The 16,863-nt window shown below is 42.4% G+C and overlaps 1 protein-coding gene across 8 annotated transcripts in view; it reads right to left on the reverse strand.

Moving 5' to 3' along the window:
* The window catches only part of LOC116519180 (chromodomain-helicase-DNA-binding protein 2-like), a 76,246-nt gene that overhangs the window by 39,553 nt on the left and 19,830 nt on the right, over positions 1 to 16,863 (reverse strand). For all 8 annotated transcript variants that reach the window (XR_004256634.1, XR_004256633.1, XR_004256631.1 and 5 more), the window contains 11 exons: positions 16,039 to 16,100; positions 15,092 to 15,220; positions 13,537 to 13,683; positions 12,711 to 12,844; positions 11,067 to 11,292; positions 8,497 to 8,597; positions 5,851 to 5,895; positions 5,468 to 5,643; positions 3,601 to 3,725; positions 1,348 to 1,564; positions 146 to 235 (listed from right to left, as the gene is read on the reverse strand). Coding sequence is in view for 4 of the 8 variants with exons in the window: in XM_032232929.1 (XP_032088820.1) it covers positions 146 to 235; positions 1,348 to 1,564; positions 3,601 to 3,725; positions 5,468 to 5,643; positions 5,851 to 5,895; positions 8,497 to 8,597; positions 11,067 to 11,292; positions 12,711 to 12,844; positions 13,537 to 13,683; positions 15,092 to 15,220; positions 16,039 to 16,100 (1,452 nt within the window). In the remaining 4 variants the exon portion in view is untranslated. The remainder of the gene's footprint in view (positions 1 to 145; positions 236 to 1,347; positions 1,565 to 3,600; positions 3,726 to 5,467; positions 5,644 to 5,850; positions 5,896 to 8,496; positions 8,598 to 11,066; positions 11,293 to 12,710; positions 12,845 to 13,536; positions 13,684 to 15,091; positions 15,221 to 16,038; positions 16,101 to 16,863) is intronic.

A 16,863-nucleotide genomic window follows, 5' to 3' on the forward strand; every position in this document is an offset into this window, starting at 1 on the left:
ATGAAAATCTACAACTTTCTGAAATATCTTCACTTCCAGTAGCAGCCACACTTTCTGAGCCAAAAATGTGAGGGCAGACAGAAGAAAGAAGATGACCAGGGTTTCTCTTTCCTCCAAGCAGAAACTGCCTTGGCCCATCACTCACCTTGTCTTTCAGGAGGATCTCGTAGGTTGTAATCAGCACATTGAACTTCAGCCGTTTGGTTTGAGAGTGGACCCACTCATACTCACGGATCTGAAGCAAAATAAATGAATCGGTCGGTTTGGCAATTTGACAATGTGTGAATTTCACACACACACCCCAAAATTCCTGCAACCAGCAGAGCTAATTATACCATCTAATCATCCAACAGCTCTTCTTTTTTGTATGCAAAAGCCTTCACTCCACTCTAAGCAAAATGAAATTTGATTTTACTTTTAGCGATAGCACTTAGACTTATATACTACTTCATGGTGCTTTACAGCCTTCTTTAAGCAATTTACAGCCCTCTCTAAGCGGTTTAAGGAGTCAGCACCTTGCCCCCAACAACCTGGGTCCTCATTTTAACCACCTCGGAAGGATGGAAGGCTGAGTCAACTTTCCTGGCAGTTGGCAGAGTTAGTCTGCAATAATGCATTCTAATCATTGTGCCACAATGGCTCTTATACTGTCCGGAGAAAGCTGTCAGCTGTAGTCTATTCAACAGGGTTTAACAAAGAGTGGATCTGAGCATCCATGCCAACTACCCAACACATGAGAAGATGGCCCCTAGGTTGTTGAAGCACTTCCATGCCCAGTACCCAGATAAACCTAACTAATTGTTTATATTTCTCTTCTCTTTTCTCTTCCAGGTGGAGTTTTCTTTCTCCTATGGGGACAGCATGTCAGGTCCCCATAGATCCCTATCAGAATGCTAGCATTCTGGCAGGGAGGGCCCGGATGCCAGTTTACAAGTTTTTCTTGTTTCTGGTCCTTCCTTTATTTTGATGCACCCTACTGGGAATGGGAGGAGGAAGGGAATAGCCTGGGGCCAGCTGTTTTGACTCAGCTCCGAGGAACGAGCAAATGGCACCTGAAAACAGTTTCCTATCATCTTCTCAGCTGGAGTTCTCACAACAACTTTGCATCTGTGGATTGCCTCACCTCTGGACTAGACTAAGAAGAAGGTGTTTCTACAACTTTTAACCTAACAGTTTTGAACGGGAATTTCAGAGCCTGCCTTGCTTTCCTTGCTATCACTATCTCCCAATAATGGCACTTTCATTTTTATGTCATGCACCCTGCAGCTCACCCCACAAAACTGTAGAAAAAGAGAAACGTGTTGTCCTAGTCCCATTCAACCCCTTCCTCGATGCTAGTTTACGCACAGCGTTCCTGCTCATCTGATCTCCGATGTACACAACCACGTTGACCTCTGGGGCCCAGATCTCAAACTCCCTCTGCCATGAGGTTAGGGTTGATAAGGGGACCACGATCAGAAAGGGGCCATAGAGCTGGTGCTGATAGAAGAGGTAGCAGAGGAAAGAAATGGTCTGGATAGTCTTCCCCAAGCCCATCTCATCTGCCAGGATGACACTGTTGTTCCTGAGGAAGCAGACAAGGAAAGGGGTCAAACCAACACAGCCATATTTTTCAATGTGCTCACTTTTTTCTTTTCCCTTTCAATTCTGGAGAACATCTGGAGGCAGGATATTCATCAATGCCTTCCATTGAGGATCTATATACTGCATGAACCAGAAACAAGGGCTGAGAAAATATCTACAGACCCCTCATATCCTGGACATAATCTATTTCAACTCCTCCCCTCAGGATGCCGTTATAGAGCATTGCATGCGAAAACAACCAGAAATAAAGATAGGTTCTCTTCTCCCCTCCCCACTCCCTCCCGTGCCATCACTCTGCTGAACACTTAATTCCCCACAGCACTGTCTCACTTCTCACCTTTTCTCATCTTATCGTCTTTCCTGATATCTTCTCCTATTGTTTTTTACGATTTATCAATTGTTGTTTGCAATTTATAATTAATGATTGCAACTATGACTTATGACCTAGGAACTATTATTTGCTGTTCATGTGTGCACTGTGAGCTTATGTACCAGAGGCAAATTCCTTGTGTGTGCAATTGCACTTGGCCAATAAAGAATTCTATTTGCACCTCACACGGCATCTGCCAGGGCTCACTGCATAAACAGGGCATGTTATCCTCCCCTCAGTGTGACTGCTGAGTCACACACCAAACTGTAGGTCGTGTGGCGATCAGTGGTAAACTAAGGGCATATATTGTTCCAGTATCTGATTTTTTTCCCCATATAAACGATGCTGCACTTCAATGGTTAGACGCCCTAGGTCAGCGATGGCAAACCTTTTTTGGCTAGCGGGCCATAAGTGGGGGGGGGAGCGCAAGGAGGTGGTGCACAGGCATGCTGCACCCATAATGCAATGCACAACGTCCCCCTGTGCGCATGCATGCATGAGTCACTCTCCCCATGTTATGCATGCTTCTTTCGCCCTTCCCAGGCTCCAGAGGCTTTATAGGAGACTGAGGACGACGAAAACAGCCTCCCCACCCCGGACGCCCTCAGGAGGCTTCCCTAAAGGAGGCTTCCCTAAAGCCTCCAGAGGGCCTCCGGGGAGGAGATACTCTTTTTGCCCTCCCCAGGCTCCTATAAAGCCTCTGAGGCCTGGGGAGGGCAAAAAATGGCTTTAAAAAAGGCTGAACTCAGCTGGCCAGCACATGCATGCGCACTGACCAGCTGACAGGGCAATGCCTCGCGTGTCCTGACAAATGGCTCCGTGTGCCACCTGTGGCACGCGTGCCTTAGATTCGCCATCCTGGCCCTAGACATTGGTATCTGATTATAGATCTTTTTTAGTGTGTATATTATATTGTGCTTTATTAATCTAGGTAAAGGTAAAGGTTAGCACATACAGTATGTGCTAGTCATTCCCGACTCTAGGGGGTGGTGCTCATTTCCGTTTCAAAGCCGAAGAGCCAGCGCTGTCCGAAGACATCTCCGAGGTCATGTGGCCGGCATGACTAAGTGCCGAAGGCGCACGGAACGTTGTTACCTTCCCACCAAAGGTGGTCCCTATTTTTCTGCTTGCAGTTTTTACATGCTTTCGAATTGCTAGGTTGGCAGAAGCTGGGACAAGTAACAGGAGCTCACTCCATTATGCGGTGCTAGGGGCTCGAACCGCCGAATTGCCAACCTTTATGATCGACAAAATCAGAGTCTTAACTATTGAGTCACCACGTCCCTTTTTTCATTTTATGTATTAATCTACTTGCCTCCCAAAAGTTGCAGGTGCTCCAATGTTAATGGTTTTATAAGAGATTGGACAACCATTGTCTGAAACGATATAGGGTTTTCCTGCCTGAGCAGGTTGAACCAGAAGACCTCCAAGGTCCCGCCCAACTCTATTATTCTGGGTGAAACGTTTGTATATGCTGCAATTCCATGCAATTCCATGGATGATATACCCTATGCTAAATAAATAAATAACCATCTGAGCACATTGGGAAGAGACACTGCTTCAGGTCATCAAAAGAGGAGCACCCAAAGCCTCTTTCTGGACTATGTTTTTGGGAGGACGGATAAGAAGTACCAGCCCTCACTTACTTGCACCAAGAATGAGCCAACCAATTCAGGCCCTCCAGCTGATAGTCCCGGAGTTCCAGATTCTCCCCACCAATGTAGGAAGGTTGGTTCTTCAAGGCCACAAAACGGGGTCTTTGCTTCAGCACCTAAGAGGAAGACATCTGTCAATTCTCCCAGCTTCACAAACCTGCTGTTCCGGGAAATTATAGGTGGTCCTTGATTTATGACCACAATTTTGAGCCCAAAATTTATATCGCTAAGCAAGACATATGCTAAATGAATTTTGCCCCATTTTACGATCTTTCTTGCCACGTTTGTGAAGTGAATCCCTGCAGCCACTCAGTTAGTAACACATTGGTAAGCTGTGAATACAAGTTCCCTATTGACTTTGCTTGTCAAAAGTAACAGGAGCAAAAGGGGAACACACGACCCCGGGACACTGCAACGGTCAGAAGTATGAAGCAGTTGCCAAGCTGAATTCTGATCACATGACCATGGGGATACTGCAACGGTCAGAAGTGTGAAAAAATTGTCATGTCACTTTTTTCCATGCTGTTGTGAAAACTGTTGTAAATCAAGGACTACCTGCACTGCATGTAACCTACCTGTATTATCTGATTGCATTCTGTAAAGGAGCCCAAGGCATAATTCTATATGGTTACTATATCATTGCTACAACAAGAAGTCTAAAAATGGCCCAGGACTTTTGCACAGTATTGTAAATCTTGTAAATAAACAACATATGGCTCAACTGTCCTATCTTTAGTTTGCAAGAACATAAAATTTTGTGATACGAAGGAAGGGAGGGAAGATCTGCAAATGGTGCCTAATTTTCCATGTAAAAAGCACAATATTCATTTTAACAAATTTAAGCTGAATTTAACAGCATCCTTCTTCAACATAGAAAAGTGGGCAGAAAAACACTCATCTGCCTTCATGACTCTGTTCGCTGTCAGAACAACACTATTTTAATGATAAGTCATCTAAGAGGGGGAGGAGAACCTTAATTTGCATTCAGTACATTGTATTTTCAATTATGCAGTTGCTGTAGGCCTCAATTGCCGTGAACTTTGTATTTTGGGGAAGCAGCGCCCAAGAGGAGAATATAGGCCACGTGAGAACTAGTTATTCAGAGCCATGACTCTGCTGAACACCTAATTCTCACAGTGTGGTCTAATATGTGTATTTATCCATATAGTATGACTGTAGTATTATTATTTATCCTTCTTAATATATTCTTCCACTTATTGGCATGATGATGATGATTCTGTTGCTTTGTATGTACGCTGAGTGCTTCTGCACCAGAGACAAATTCCTTGTGTGTCTAATCACATTTGGCCAAATAAATAATTCAATTCAATTTAAATGGAAGCCAAAATGGGAAGAGCAACCTAAGGGGTTGTCATAAAGAAGAGGGAGTCAATCTATTCTCTAAACCAGTGTTTCTCAACCTTGTCAACTTGAAGATGTCTGGACTTCAACTCCCAGAATTCCCCAGCCAGCATTCGCTGGCTGGGGAATTCTGGGAGTTGAAGTCCGGACATTCGCTGGCTGGGGAATTCTGGGAGTTGAAGTCCGGACATCTTCAAGTTGCCAAGGTTGAGAAACACTGCTCTAAACCACCTGAAAACAGGACAAGAAGCAATGGATGGAAACTAATCAGGGACAGAACCAACTTAGAAGTAAGTAGAAATTTCCTGACAGTTAGTACAATTAACCAGTGGAATGGCTTCCCTCCAGAAGTTGTAAATGCTCCAACATTGGAAGTTTTTAAGAAGAGATTGGACAACTATTTGTCTGAAATGGTATAGGCTTTCCTGCCTGAGCAGGGGATTGGACTAGAAGAACTATAACGTCCCTTCCAACTGTGTTTTTCTGTTAGACAAACCTTGCAGTCTCGAGTAGGCATGGCTTTGGAGTTGTTCCTACTGTTGAAGCTATCGATACAGTGCTGGAATTTTTTGCTGATCAGAGCTTCGTCTTCCCAGCTACATTCTGCGTAGGGAAGTCCCATCCACTTGCAAAGGTACTCTGGCTCATTAGAGGAGGACTTGCGATTGTGAACTGCAAATATTGGAGAAGGGGATAGAGGGGGAAGGGATGAAGAAATGCATGACAAAAGCCCAGTCATCTCCTTAATGGGCATGACTGAAATATCCAGCCAGGGATATTTGAGTAAAATACTTGACTGAGTATTGCAATCAGACATCTCTACCAATCTATATCATTAAACAAAGCATGTAAATCAGTGAAATGAATGAGTCACCTTACCTAGAAATTCAGTTCCAGGATTTGGCGATTTGTTTGTTTTCACCGCTGCACAAGAAATGAGAAAACAGCATCCATAAATGTAATTATTAAATTAATTATTTAATTGACATGCTGCTTTTATTATTATTTTTGAATAACAACTCAAGGTGGCAAACATATCTAATGCTTTTTCTTCTTCCATCCTTTTCCCCCCACAAAAATAACCTTGTGAGGGGAGAGTGACTCGGTCAGGTCTGCCATCTTCAGCTTGGCACCTTGCTGGCATCCTGCCATCAAAGGCTAGGAGGAGGGGGACAAGGGAGGGGGAACAAATGGGCAATTTGTCAATCCTGAAGTGAACCTGGCTGAAGCCATCTTGGAGGCTTCAGGGTTGTCACACAATAGAAGGAGCGGGGATGCATTCGGTTCTAAAATGACTAGGTTAGCACAAGACAAAATATGACCATTTGTGAGTTCTTTTTGTAAAGATGTGAATAGAATCAAGGAAAGGTGTTTTCAGGAAGCATGCAATAAGTGTGTGTTTTTTAAATTTGACTAAATCCTAGCTGTCTTTGGAACAAATTTAGGATTTTTGCCTAAATTGGATAAACTGCCTCGGGGTAACATTTGACACTGGACACACTCATTGCCAGGGGTCCATTAAGCTGCTGGCTTGAGTTTATAGGAATTGTAGTCCTAACACACCTTGGTAGACATTCAAAACCATTTCTTCTCAGAATTTGTAAAGCTTTGACCATGTGGAGAAGTACAACTCTCACAATATTTGGGAATTGCCAATTCCTAGCAAGCTCTCTGCATCCCTGGAGTTAATCTTGTTAAGCCAGTTTTTTTAAGGAAACACTTTTTTAAGAGACAAGGGAATGTGCTGCAGAGCAAATTACAAGTTTTAATATGTTTTCAAGAATGGCTCTGGGCCCCGAGCTGTTCTTAGAAAATTACAAACGGTGGTTGGTTGGAATCCAGGCCTTTCCTAAAAAGTGCAGTCAGCTGCCCAGAAAACCCAAAAATAGCAGCAGGAAAACCAGCACAATTGGCAGATGCCACTGGGCAAGGTGGATGCATTCTGTTATTGTGCAAATGATGCTTCAGATGTCATGTTGCAAGGACACAGCTGCATTGGTTGCCTTTTGTTGTGGTTGGTTATGGGTGTCTATCTCTCCAGGTGAACGGCCAGGGGCAGAACCACACAGTGTAAGCACTGCATTACAATAGTCTACCAAATTTTCAGGGTAGCCCTTTTTGCAAATTTCAATATGCCCACAATGCCAACAAACTTGCCTATAGGTAATTGTTGACTTCTCACCACAACTAAGCTTAAATTTTCCATTAGTAAGCAAGATAGGTTTGTCCCATGTTAAGACCTTTTTTTAATCAGAGTTTAAGAAAATCACTACAGTTCTTAAATTACTAACGCAGTCAAGTTAATCTTGCTTCCCCATTGACATTGTTGGTCAGAAGACCAGAACAACAGTATATGACCCTGGGACACTGCAATCGTCATAAATATGAGTCAGTTATCAAGCAACTGAATTTTCATCACATGACCATGGGGATGCTGCAACAATCCGAAGTGCGAGCAATGATCGTAAGTCATTTTTTCACTGCTGTTGCAACTTCAAATGGTCACTAAGCGAAATGTTGTAAGTCAAGGACTCCCTTTGTGGGGTTTTTTTCTCCTGCTTCTTTCATTCATTCTCAAAAAAAATATTTCAAAAGAAAATCCCATCAGCTTCAACACCCTTAAATGCCCTCAGTTTTCAGCCATACAAGACACACCTTCCCGAAATATAGATGAAAGCATCATTCTGCTAAGCTATGCATCACAAGCTGACAGCCTGACTTTAATAATGGGGGGAGGGGGCAGTGGGGATAGGGATGTAGGAAGGGAACTAGGGGGAATTGAAACCAAGCCATCCTGTGAGAAGCCCCAGCCATCTTAAGGTTACACTAAAAGAATGCGGACAGGCTCCATTTCTCAAACAATTTGTTAATACCTAATTTCACAATCACTGATAACCAGGGGACTGTCCAGAAACCAGGGAAAGTTTACTCTATCTTTTGTGCGTGAAAATCTCAGATCCAGCTTTGCCTCTTCTGTAACAACTTTGGCTTTTAGTAGGTTTAGGTTTATTGGATTTATATGCCGCCCTTCTCCCAAGGATTCAGTGTGGTGTACAACTTAAAAGAAAACACATATTACAAAAATTAAAAGGGACATTAAATAAAGTATCCAAAACAAACCCTAATTGATATTTACAATAAAAATTTAAAAATTGAATTAAAATTAACAACCAAATTAATCCTATATTTTATTCTATTCAGGCCAGGCCGGCTTGCTGGAAAAGCCAACTTTTTAGGGCGCATTGGAAGGACCGGAGATCGGGGATTATGTGAAGCTCCGGGGCAGCTCATTCCAGAGGGAAGGCACTCCCACAGAAAAGGCTCTCCCTCTGGGGGTCACTAGCTGACACTGTCTGGCCGACAGCACCCTAGTAAAGTATACTTTTGGCTAAACAGGTGGCAGGAGTCTTTCTTTCCCAATTGACCAAGTTGTGATGGTTGACAGAAGGGGTTCAATCAGAAACTCATGGGATACATTTCTGCCTCGGCCCCAATAGCCTGATTCCTTTTTAACCCCAAATTTACCAATCACTCTTTCCACAATCTGGTACTGTTTGTTCAACTCAGCCGCCAGTTCCTGTTGGCAGTTGAAATACTCTACGTCTTCTGGGGTGACCTTTTCCAACCTGGGTACAAAAATAAAAAGAACAAATCAGGGTTTGTTTGTTTTTTGCAACAGGCATGTTATTTTGATCTTTCTATTGCACCAAACTTTTGGAAGTGAGGCTGGGCACACCCCAAATCTCATAAAATCTCTAATGAAAATTCAGCTTTCTTAAATTGTTTACAAAATATGAGTGGCTTCATGTTCACTGAAAAAATAGGACTTTTTAAAAAAGAAAGTTCAAAAACTAGGTTTTTTTAGAAAAGTAAAAATAACTGGAATTTCCTGGAATTGAGGCCAAGTGGAATAGCCATGTAAAACTTTATGGCTGTTATCTGAAAAAGTGGTTGCAGTCAGTTTCAAAGCCATTTGATTCCATATAGGAAAGGCTTCGTGGTGGACGTGTCCGGTTGCCAAAACGTATTGGAAGCAAATACTAAGATGGCTGAACGGAATCTTGTCAATGAAATTATGTCTTAACCCGGAAACCTTCCTATTAGTGATAACAGATCAAAAAATATGTAAAATCAATCAATACCTTCTCGTCCATATTTTGACAGCGGCAAGGATTGCTTACGCACAGTGCTGGAAGAGTGAAAATGCCCCCACCAGCACTATGGTGATGAATAAAATCTTAGAATTAGCAGAAATGAACAAATTGACGATGCGGATTAACGATAAAGAAGATACAGACTTTTATAAAGTCTGGGAGAAATTGTACAAATGGCTTGATAAGACAGTGAAGATTTAGACATAAAAGGAGATAGCTGACTAACTTAACACGATTCAAGCAACAACCCTAACGAACAACATACAAAAACTGAGAGATAAGTGAGAGGAGAAAAGTATTAGAGGTGAGGATTCACTGTTGACCAACTCTGCTAGACCACGACGTCGGGGAAAACTTGAAAAGCTGATAGGTAATCCGTTACAACTACCTGCATGGAATTAGCAACCAAGTTTTATCCTAGGTAAGGTGAGATGAGCAATGGGAGATGAAAATAATTCTTCATCTTGCATCTTGTAAAGCTTGCCTTTTTTAAATAAGGAAAGGAAGGAGAACCGGGCCGTCCTCAGTAGAGGAAAATAGGTAAATGCAACAAAGGTTAGATTGGAGGGAGGGGTAGTAGGAAAGACAGGATGGAGAGGAGAAAGGAGAGGAACAGGAAAAAGGGAAAGGCAGAAGAAGGGGGGAAGGTTAAAAAGGAGGAAGAGAAAGGAGAGAAGGGAAGGGAGAGGTGGAAAGAAGGAAGGAGAGAAGAAAGAGAAGAAAGTGGGATAGGAAGGAGGGAGGGAAGAAGGCAGGGAAGCAAGGAGGGAAAGAGGGAAGGAAGGAAGGAGAGAAGGAGAGTAGATAGGAAGAAGAGAAGGAGGGAAGAAAGGAGGGAACTTAAGAGAAAGGAAGGAGGGAAGGAGGAAAGGAGGGAGGGAAGATATGAGAGAAGGAGGGGGGAAGAAGAGAGGAAAGGGAAGGGGAAGGAAAGGAGGAAAGGAAAAGAAAGGAGGGAAGGAAGGAGGGAAGGAGAGAAGGAGGGAGGGAAGGAAGGGGAGTGGGAAAGAAGAAACAAGGGAAGGAAAGAGGGAGGGAGGGAAGAAGATACCTAACCTTTGATGTCTATAATGATTTTGATATTATGGGAATGTCTTGAAACGCAGTCAAATGTAAAGCGAAACAGTGGATGTTGTATTGTCTTTTACCAGTTATTGGTTGTTGTATTTTTCTTTTACTAATAAAAATACTTTAATTAAAAAAAAAAAAAGGAAAGGCTTCGGTATCCTTGGCAACCTAGAAAAAGCTATGTCCCCTTTAGGAGCAGAAATCAGGATCCTGACTACTATAGAGATGCAAAGACTTAACGCCTTTTGAGACATGAAACTGTGCAGCACGTTTAGCCAATTTCTAAAGATATGGGAAGGACACCGTTTACGTATCTTGGAGTGATGTCTGTGTCTGCAGGCAGTATTTTTTACAAGGAACTTTAGATGTTTTTTTGTTTTAAATCCATCTCATTGGGGTGTTTCTATCTAATCTGGTGGAGATCCATCAGTTTTTAGTACAGATAATCCTCGACTTACAATTGTTGTTTTCGTGACCATTCAAAGTTACAACATAACTAAAAAAAGTGACTTTTCACACTTACGACTGTTACAGCATCCCCATGGTCAGTCACAGGATCAAAATTCAAACAGTTGGCAACTGACTTACATTTATGATGGTCCCAGTGTCCTGGGATCACGTGATCCCCTTTTGTGACCTTCTGACCAGCAAAGTCAATGGCTAAACTATTCATTTAATAAACATGAAGCTAACTGTGGCAAGAAAGGATTAAAAATGGGGCAAAACTCACTTAAAGGTCTCGGTTAGCAGCATACATTTTGGGCTCAAAAAAAAATAGCTTGAGAACCAGAGATCGATCTGGGAACTTCTGTTTTATAGGAAGCCCATAATTTTAATTACATTCTTAGCAGGCCAGAAGAAAGAAAAGCCTACCAACTGTTGATGTCTTCTTCTTTCTTCTTGAAGTTCTCCAGCTTCTTGATGCCTTTCACTTTCTGCTGCTGCAAGGAGTCCTCACTTTCCCACGTGCTATGGATGTACGACCAACCTTTCCATTTAACTAAGTACTGCACTTCCCCTTCCTCCTTTTCTGGGTCAAAATCGGCACAGGGATCACCATTGGCTTCTGTTGCGTAGACAGTGGTGGAGGCCCCAATGGCTGCCAAAGGAATAGAGGGGAAAGTAGGTCAAATTTTGCAAAATGGTCTTGGGACTTTGCTCCTATGGAGGGTTCCAATCAGTTTAGCTGTACTCAACTTCCAAGAAATTCTATTTCATTTCTTCTACTAAAAAGTGGGCCAGCCCTTCGCCCTCCTTGGAAATGTTCTATTTTTGACTGTGACAGACTGTGGTGGTACAGTGGTTAGAATGTGGTACTGCAGGCTAGTTCTGCTGACTGCTGGCTGCTAGTAGTTTGGCAGTTCAATTCTCACTGGCTCAAGGTGGACTCAGCCTTCCATCTTTCTGAGGTGGGTAAAATGGGGACCCAGATTGTTGTGGACAAGATGCCGACTCTGTAAACTGCTGAGAGAGGGCTGTAAACCACTGTGAAGTGGTATATAAGTCTAAGGACTGCTGCTACTTCTATTGTTCTCAATCTTTGTTGTGCTTCTCTATGGCTCTGAGAGTTTTCCCAAACATGCTTATTCCAGAACTAAAAAGCCAGGTCCTTTTCAATACCTTAAAGGTCCTGTTCAGAGAATTGGCTTGAATGATCAGTTGGGTGTCAGGATAAGGTCTAAAGGCCTAATGGTGTTTATACTGGCAAAGCCTTCCCACTCTACCCTTGATTTGGTCTGCACTCAGAGGTCTTTATAAAGTAAAAAAAACATTCAGTTTGCCTTGTTCAAGAGAACCCTCCCTTTTGCAATACAAAGCAAGTTTTTATAAAACCTTGTTTGCTATGATAAATCAGTCGTCCCTAGAAAGAAATCTCCAAACATAATATGCTTCTAACTCCCAAACTGGGAATTTTGCAAGCTGTATCAATAAAAGAGAATATTTTTACTTCAGAATTTAAATGAGGGATCCTTGGTGCTCTCTGAGCTTGGTGGTTTTCTTGCAGACGTTTCATTACCCAACTAGGAAATATCATGAGTGCTAGGAGGGAGTGGGATTTGTAGAGGAGGAGGACGATGACTATGGGGTCCTTGGTGATTTCTAAGCTTGGTGGTTTTCTTGCAGACGTTTCATTACCCAACTAGGGAATGTCATCAGTGCTAGGAGGGAGTGGGATTTGTAAAGGAGGAGGAGGAGGAGGACTGTGAGGTCCTTGGTCCTCTCTGAGCTTGGTGATTTTCTTGCAGACTTTCATTGACCCAACTAAAAAATATTCAGGAGCACTGATATTACCTAGTTTGAGTAAAGAAATATCTGCAAGAAAACAATCAAGCTCAGAGAGCACCAAGGACCCGTCTGCAAACTGTGTTTGCAGAGTTAGGCATTCTAGAAGCAAAGGTGTTAGGGTTAGGGAAGGATTCAACTTGGAGAAGGGTGCTTTTAACTAGGTGCCTACACCTACTAGGAAGAAACACTGCTAGGAATATCTGAATCCAAGGAATATTTTCTTGCACTTACCTCCTTTCTTGCCTATTCTCTTCTCCAGTACTTTCTCAATGGTTTCACTGTTACTCTGCTGCTCCTCTGCCCCTTCGCCTGTCATCTCAATCAAGTCGTCTGAATCGGTCTCAAAGTCATCGTCTTCCTTGTAACTGTGCACAAGACGATGCACAAGGACAGTTCAGGTTTTTCCTTCTGCCAAATGGGTTCTCCATGTCAATAAGACTGGGTTTCCCCCACAACCTTGGCCACTTCCAGGTGGGTGGACTTCAACACTTGTCGCCAACAGCTATTCTAACACTGGAGTTCTGGGATTTGAAATCCACACATCTGGAAATGGCCAGGACTGGGAAGCAATGAACCAAAGAGATTATTTTTATAAGTTAGAAAGAGAGCTTAACATCTCCAAGCCAGCCTGTGCTCAAAGGAAAAATTCTTGATGGTAAGATGGCACAACAGTGGAACAATCTAGGGAAGTTGTGGGTTCATCTGAAAGCGAACAACAGCTTCTCATGAATGGTTTAATTGGCTTTCCTGCCCATTGTAGAGGATTGGATTAGATCAGTATTTCTCAACCTTGGCAACTTAAAGATGAATGGACTTCAATTCCCAGGATTCTCCAACCTGCTCCAGGACATTGCATAATCTGGGTTCACATACTAAGGAAAGTGATGGCTTGCTCAGTAATGGCTTGGTAAATAAACCATAATGACATAGGCTCACATATTAATTTAAGACATAACCAGGTTAGTTCATACAATGTATGATGGCTGGCTTCAGACAAACAAATCACCCCATATTGCTGAGCATGTGTGAACCCAGCTCTAGGTTTTTCTGCCATTACCTGACATTTTTGGCTGCTCGGCGCTTAGTTTGCCTTTTGGGGGTCTCATCCTCCTCCTCCTCATCTTCCTCTGATGATTCGGTTTTCCTCCGCCTCTTCGACCGCTGGGGTTTGCTGCTCCTTTTTGGGAGGGATTTGCTCGCTGCTCTGAAATGCAACAGACCGATATAGCAGTAGTAATAGTAGAAGTACCAATAGCAATAGACTTATAGACTGTTTCACAGTGCTTTGCAGCCCTCTCTAAGCAGTTTACAGAGGAAGAAGCAGAAGAAGAAAAAGTAGAAGAAGCAGAAGCAGTAGATGAAGAGATAATTGGGAAGATATTGGACTGTGCAGAAATGTACACATTTACATTGAAGATTAAACAGAAAGAACATAGAGAATACTACCAAACATGGAATTTATTTTATCAATGGCTGGAAAAAAAGTGGTAAAGATTAGGAACATAATTTCTATTGTCAAGTAAAGAAACCAACCCGCACAGTATGGTGTTTATTAAGCACTAGTTAAATGTAATAGTAGAAAATTAATAAAACTTTATTTTAAAAAAGAAGCAGCAGCAGAAGCAGACCAGAAGAAGCAAAAGCAGGAACAATAGCAATAGTACTTAGACTTATATACTGCTTAACAGTGTTTTACAACCCTCTCTAAGAGGTTTACAGAGTCAGTATATTACCCCCAACAATTTGGGTCCTCATTTTACCAACCTCAGAATGATGGAAGGCTTGAGCCGGTCAGGATCGAACTGCTGGCAGTTGGCAGAATACAATACTGCTTTCTAACCACTGCACCACCATGGCTCAGTGGTTGTAATAAGCTGAGCATTCTTTAACACCAGACCAGGGAATCAACCCCATAGGAAGGCTAATTTTTATTATTAGGTTTCCTCTGTTTAGTCATGTTTGACTCTAGGGGCTGTGCTTGCCATTTCTTAGCTGAGGCAGCCAGCATTGTCTAAAGACATTTCCGTCGTCATGTGGCCAGCATGGCTATACGCCAAAGGCACACAGAATGCTGTTACCTTTCCACCAAACTGGTACCTATTAATCTACTTGCATTTGCTTGCTTCCGAACTGCTAGGTTATCAACAGCTGGGCAAGTAAAGGGAGTTCACCCTGACTGCACAGCGCTGGGGTCTCAAAACTGGGCTGTCAGCTTTCCAGCTGACAATCACAGCAACTTTAACCACTGAGCCAGTTATTGAGACTGTCTCAAATAGCAGAATCTTGCAGGTTTGACGGTGATGGACCTTCTCCTTTTTATACCATAGTGAATAGTCTACACCTCAGCCACTTCCAAATGCTATCATTGTTTTGTACTTTAAAAAAAAATGTTTCCATCCTTTTTGCCTGGGCAATGATTCTTGTATATTTCAATCAAGAACATCTTCCTTAACTGTTGTCCTATGCTAGAAACTTTTGCCATTCTTCTGTCTTCCCGCTAGGCAAAGCTTCCATCATTGCATTCAGAATACCAACCCACAACGAAAGGGTGGAAGGTCTAGAGTGGGGAAGAATAAGGGCAACTGCAAGGAAAGCAGTATCGGTTTTCTCACCTTCTTGAACTAAGTCTTCTGGACCTCACTTTCTTCACTTCTTGTTCACTTTCACCACTGGAGCCTTGATCTTCAATATCATCTTCTTCTTCATCCCCAGATCCCTCCCTTTTCCATTTACCTCTGTGTCTATAAAAGTTGATAAGGAGTATAAGCATTAATGACCATCGTTATGATCCATTATTGTGGCTGCTTTTACATGCCAACTAAATAACAACCCCTCCCCCAAATATGTAAGATGGCCTAGATATACAGAATATTCATCTAATGTTAAGACAATTAAGTTATTAACTAGGGCTATGCAGAAATACATAAAGAATGGGAAACCTCCTTAAAGTAGCTGCATCTTTCCTCGAGATGACATGACTGCCCTTTGTGGCAACCTCCGATTTCAGGTAAGGACAAGGCTGCTTTAAAGAGCTAAAAACAGGTGCTTTGCTCCAAAGCACCATTCAGAGAGTCCCCATTTAGCTCTATTATTAACAATGACATATGTTCAATTAACAGTTCAATTAAAATCACACCCATTCGACTAAACATGCACAATCCAAGTTACCCCCATATTTAATACACCTGGCAATGGAACGTTCTTTTAAGTACAAAGAGACATTAGGTCTCATAACTAGGATATCATTTTAGTTTCCAGCTAATATTGAGGCTATTGGGGAGGTAAGTCCACAAGCCACATATAATCGCCCGAGGAACTTCTCAACCTTAGCACATTGAGGATATGTGGACTTCACAGGCTGACTAGGGGTATTCTGGAAGCCGCAATCCACGTGTCTTGAAGCTACCAAGGTTGAGAAGCATTGGTCTAAAATGGGGTGAAGCTGAGCAACAGAAATCTTGGGTCGTAAAGTGAGGGCTACCTGTAGAGATGCAAGAATCCTTTACAAAAAAGGAAAACACATTTGTTTCGGAAACGAGGCGGAGTCCTTGTAACTTACATTTTTCTCACTTGCCTTGAACTTCTTCTTTTGGGACTCTCACTTTCAGACTCGCTATGCCCCTTGAATGGAAAGAGAGAAGGTGGGAGAGAGAGGGAAGGAGCAATAAGAGAGATTAACGGCTGCATATTTCACTTGCAAATATTCTTGGCATCCCTAAAGGATGTTGGACATGCCTTGGCTCACTCCTCCCAGATTCAAAGCCAACACAATCCATAGGGAGGCATTCGCTACCACACAGTGAATAAATAGGCAACACCCTTTTTGGCCCACAATCCCAACAGTTCTGTGGTGTTGTGTTTGTTTCGTTCATTTAAAAAAAAAAAAAAACAGGAACTCTGTTGCATCATGAATACAAGTAGGCAAAGGTACTTGAAAAAGAAACACAAATTGAAGACAAGGGGATCAAAGAATAGCCAAAAAGAAGAAGGAAGAGGCATTGACAGCAGCAACACACCAAGGCTTTCCAAGTGTTGCAGAAGACAGGATGCATGTTACTTAGTTTGGTAATGAAACATCTGCAAGAAAACAACTAAGCTCAGAGAGCACGAAGGACCCAACAGTTCAACTCTGAACCATAAATATTCTCTTCTATCAGTTTAGGTGACTGCTGTACCTGGTTTCAAAGGCACATGATGAGTCATACTCCAAAAATTATGAGGCATCGGGAACAACTCCCTCCTCCCAAATAAAATATGGGGAAGGGCTGGATAAACACTTCTAAAATTTCATTTCAATTTAAAATCATACAATTTCAGTTTCATACTTTCAAAATCTATGTTGTTTTGGGGGATTGAATGGAATTAGTAAACCACTGAGTCTCTC

This window comes from Thamnophis elegans, chromosome 16 (assembly GCF_009769535.1).
Source record: "Thamnophis elegans isolate rThaEle1 chromosome 16, rThaEle1.pri, whole genome shotgun sequence".
Classification (NCBI taxonomy): domain Eukaryota; kingdom Metazoa; phylum Chordata; class Lepidosauria; order Squamata; family Colubridae; genus Thamnophis; species Thamnophis elegans.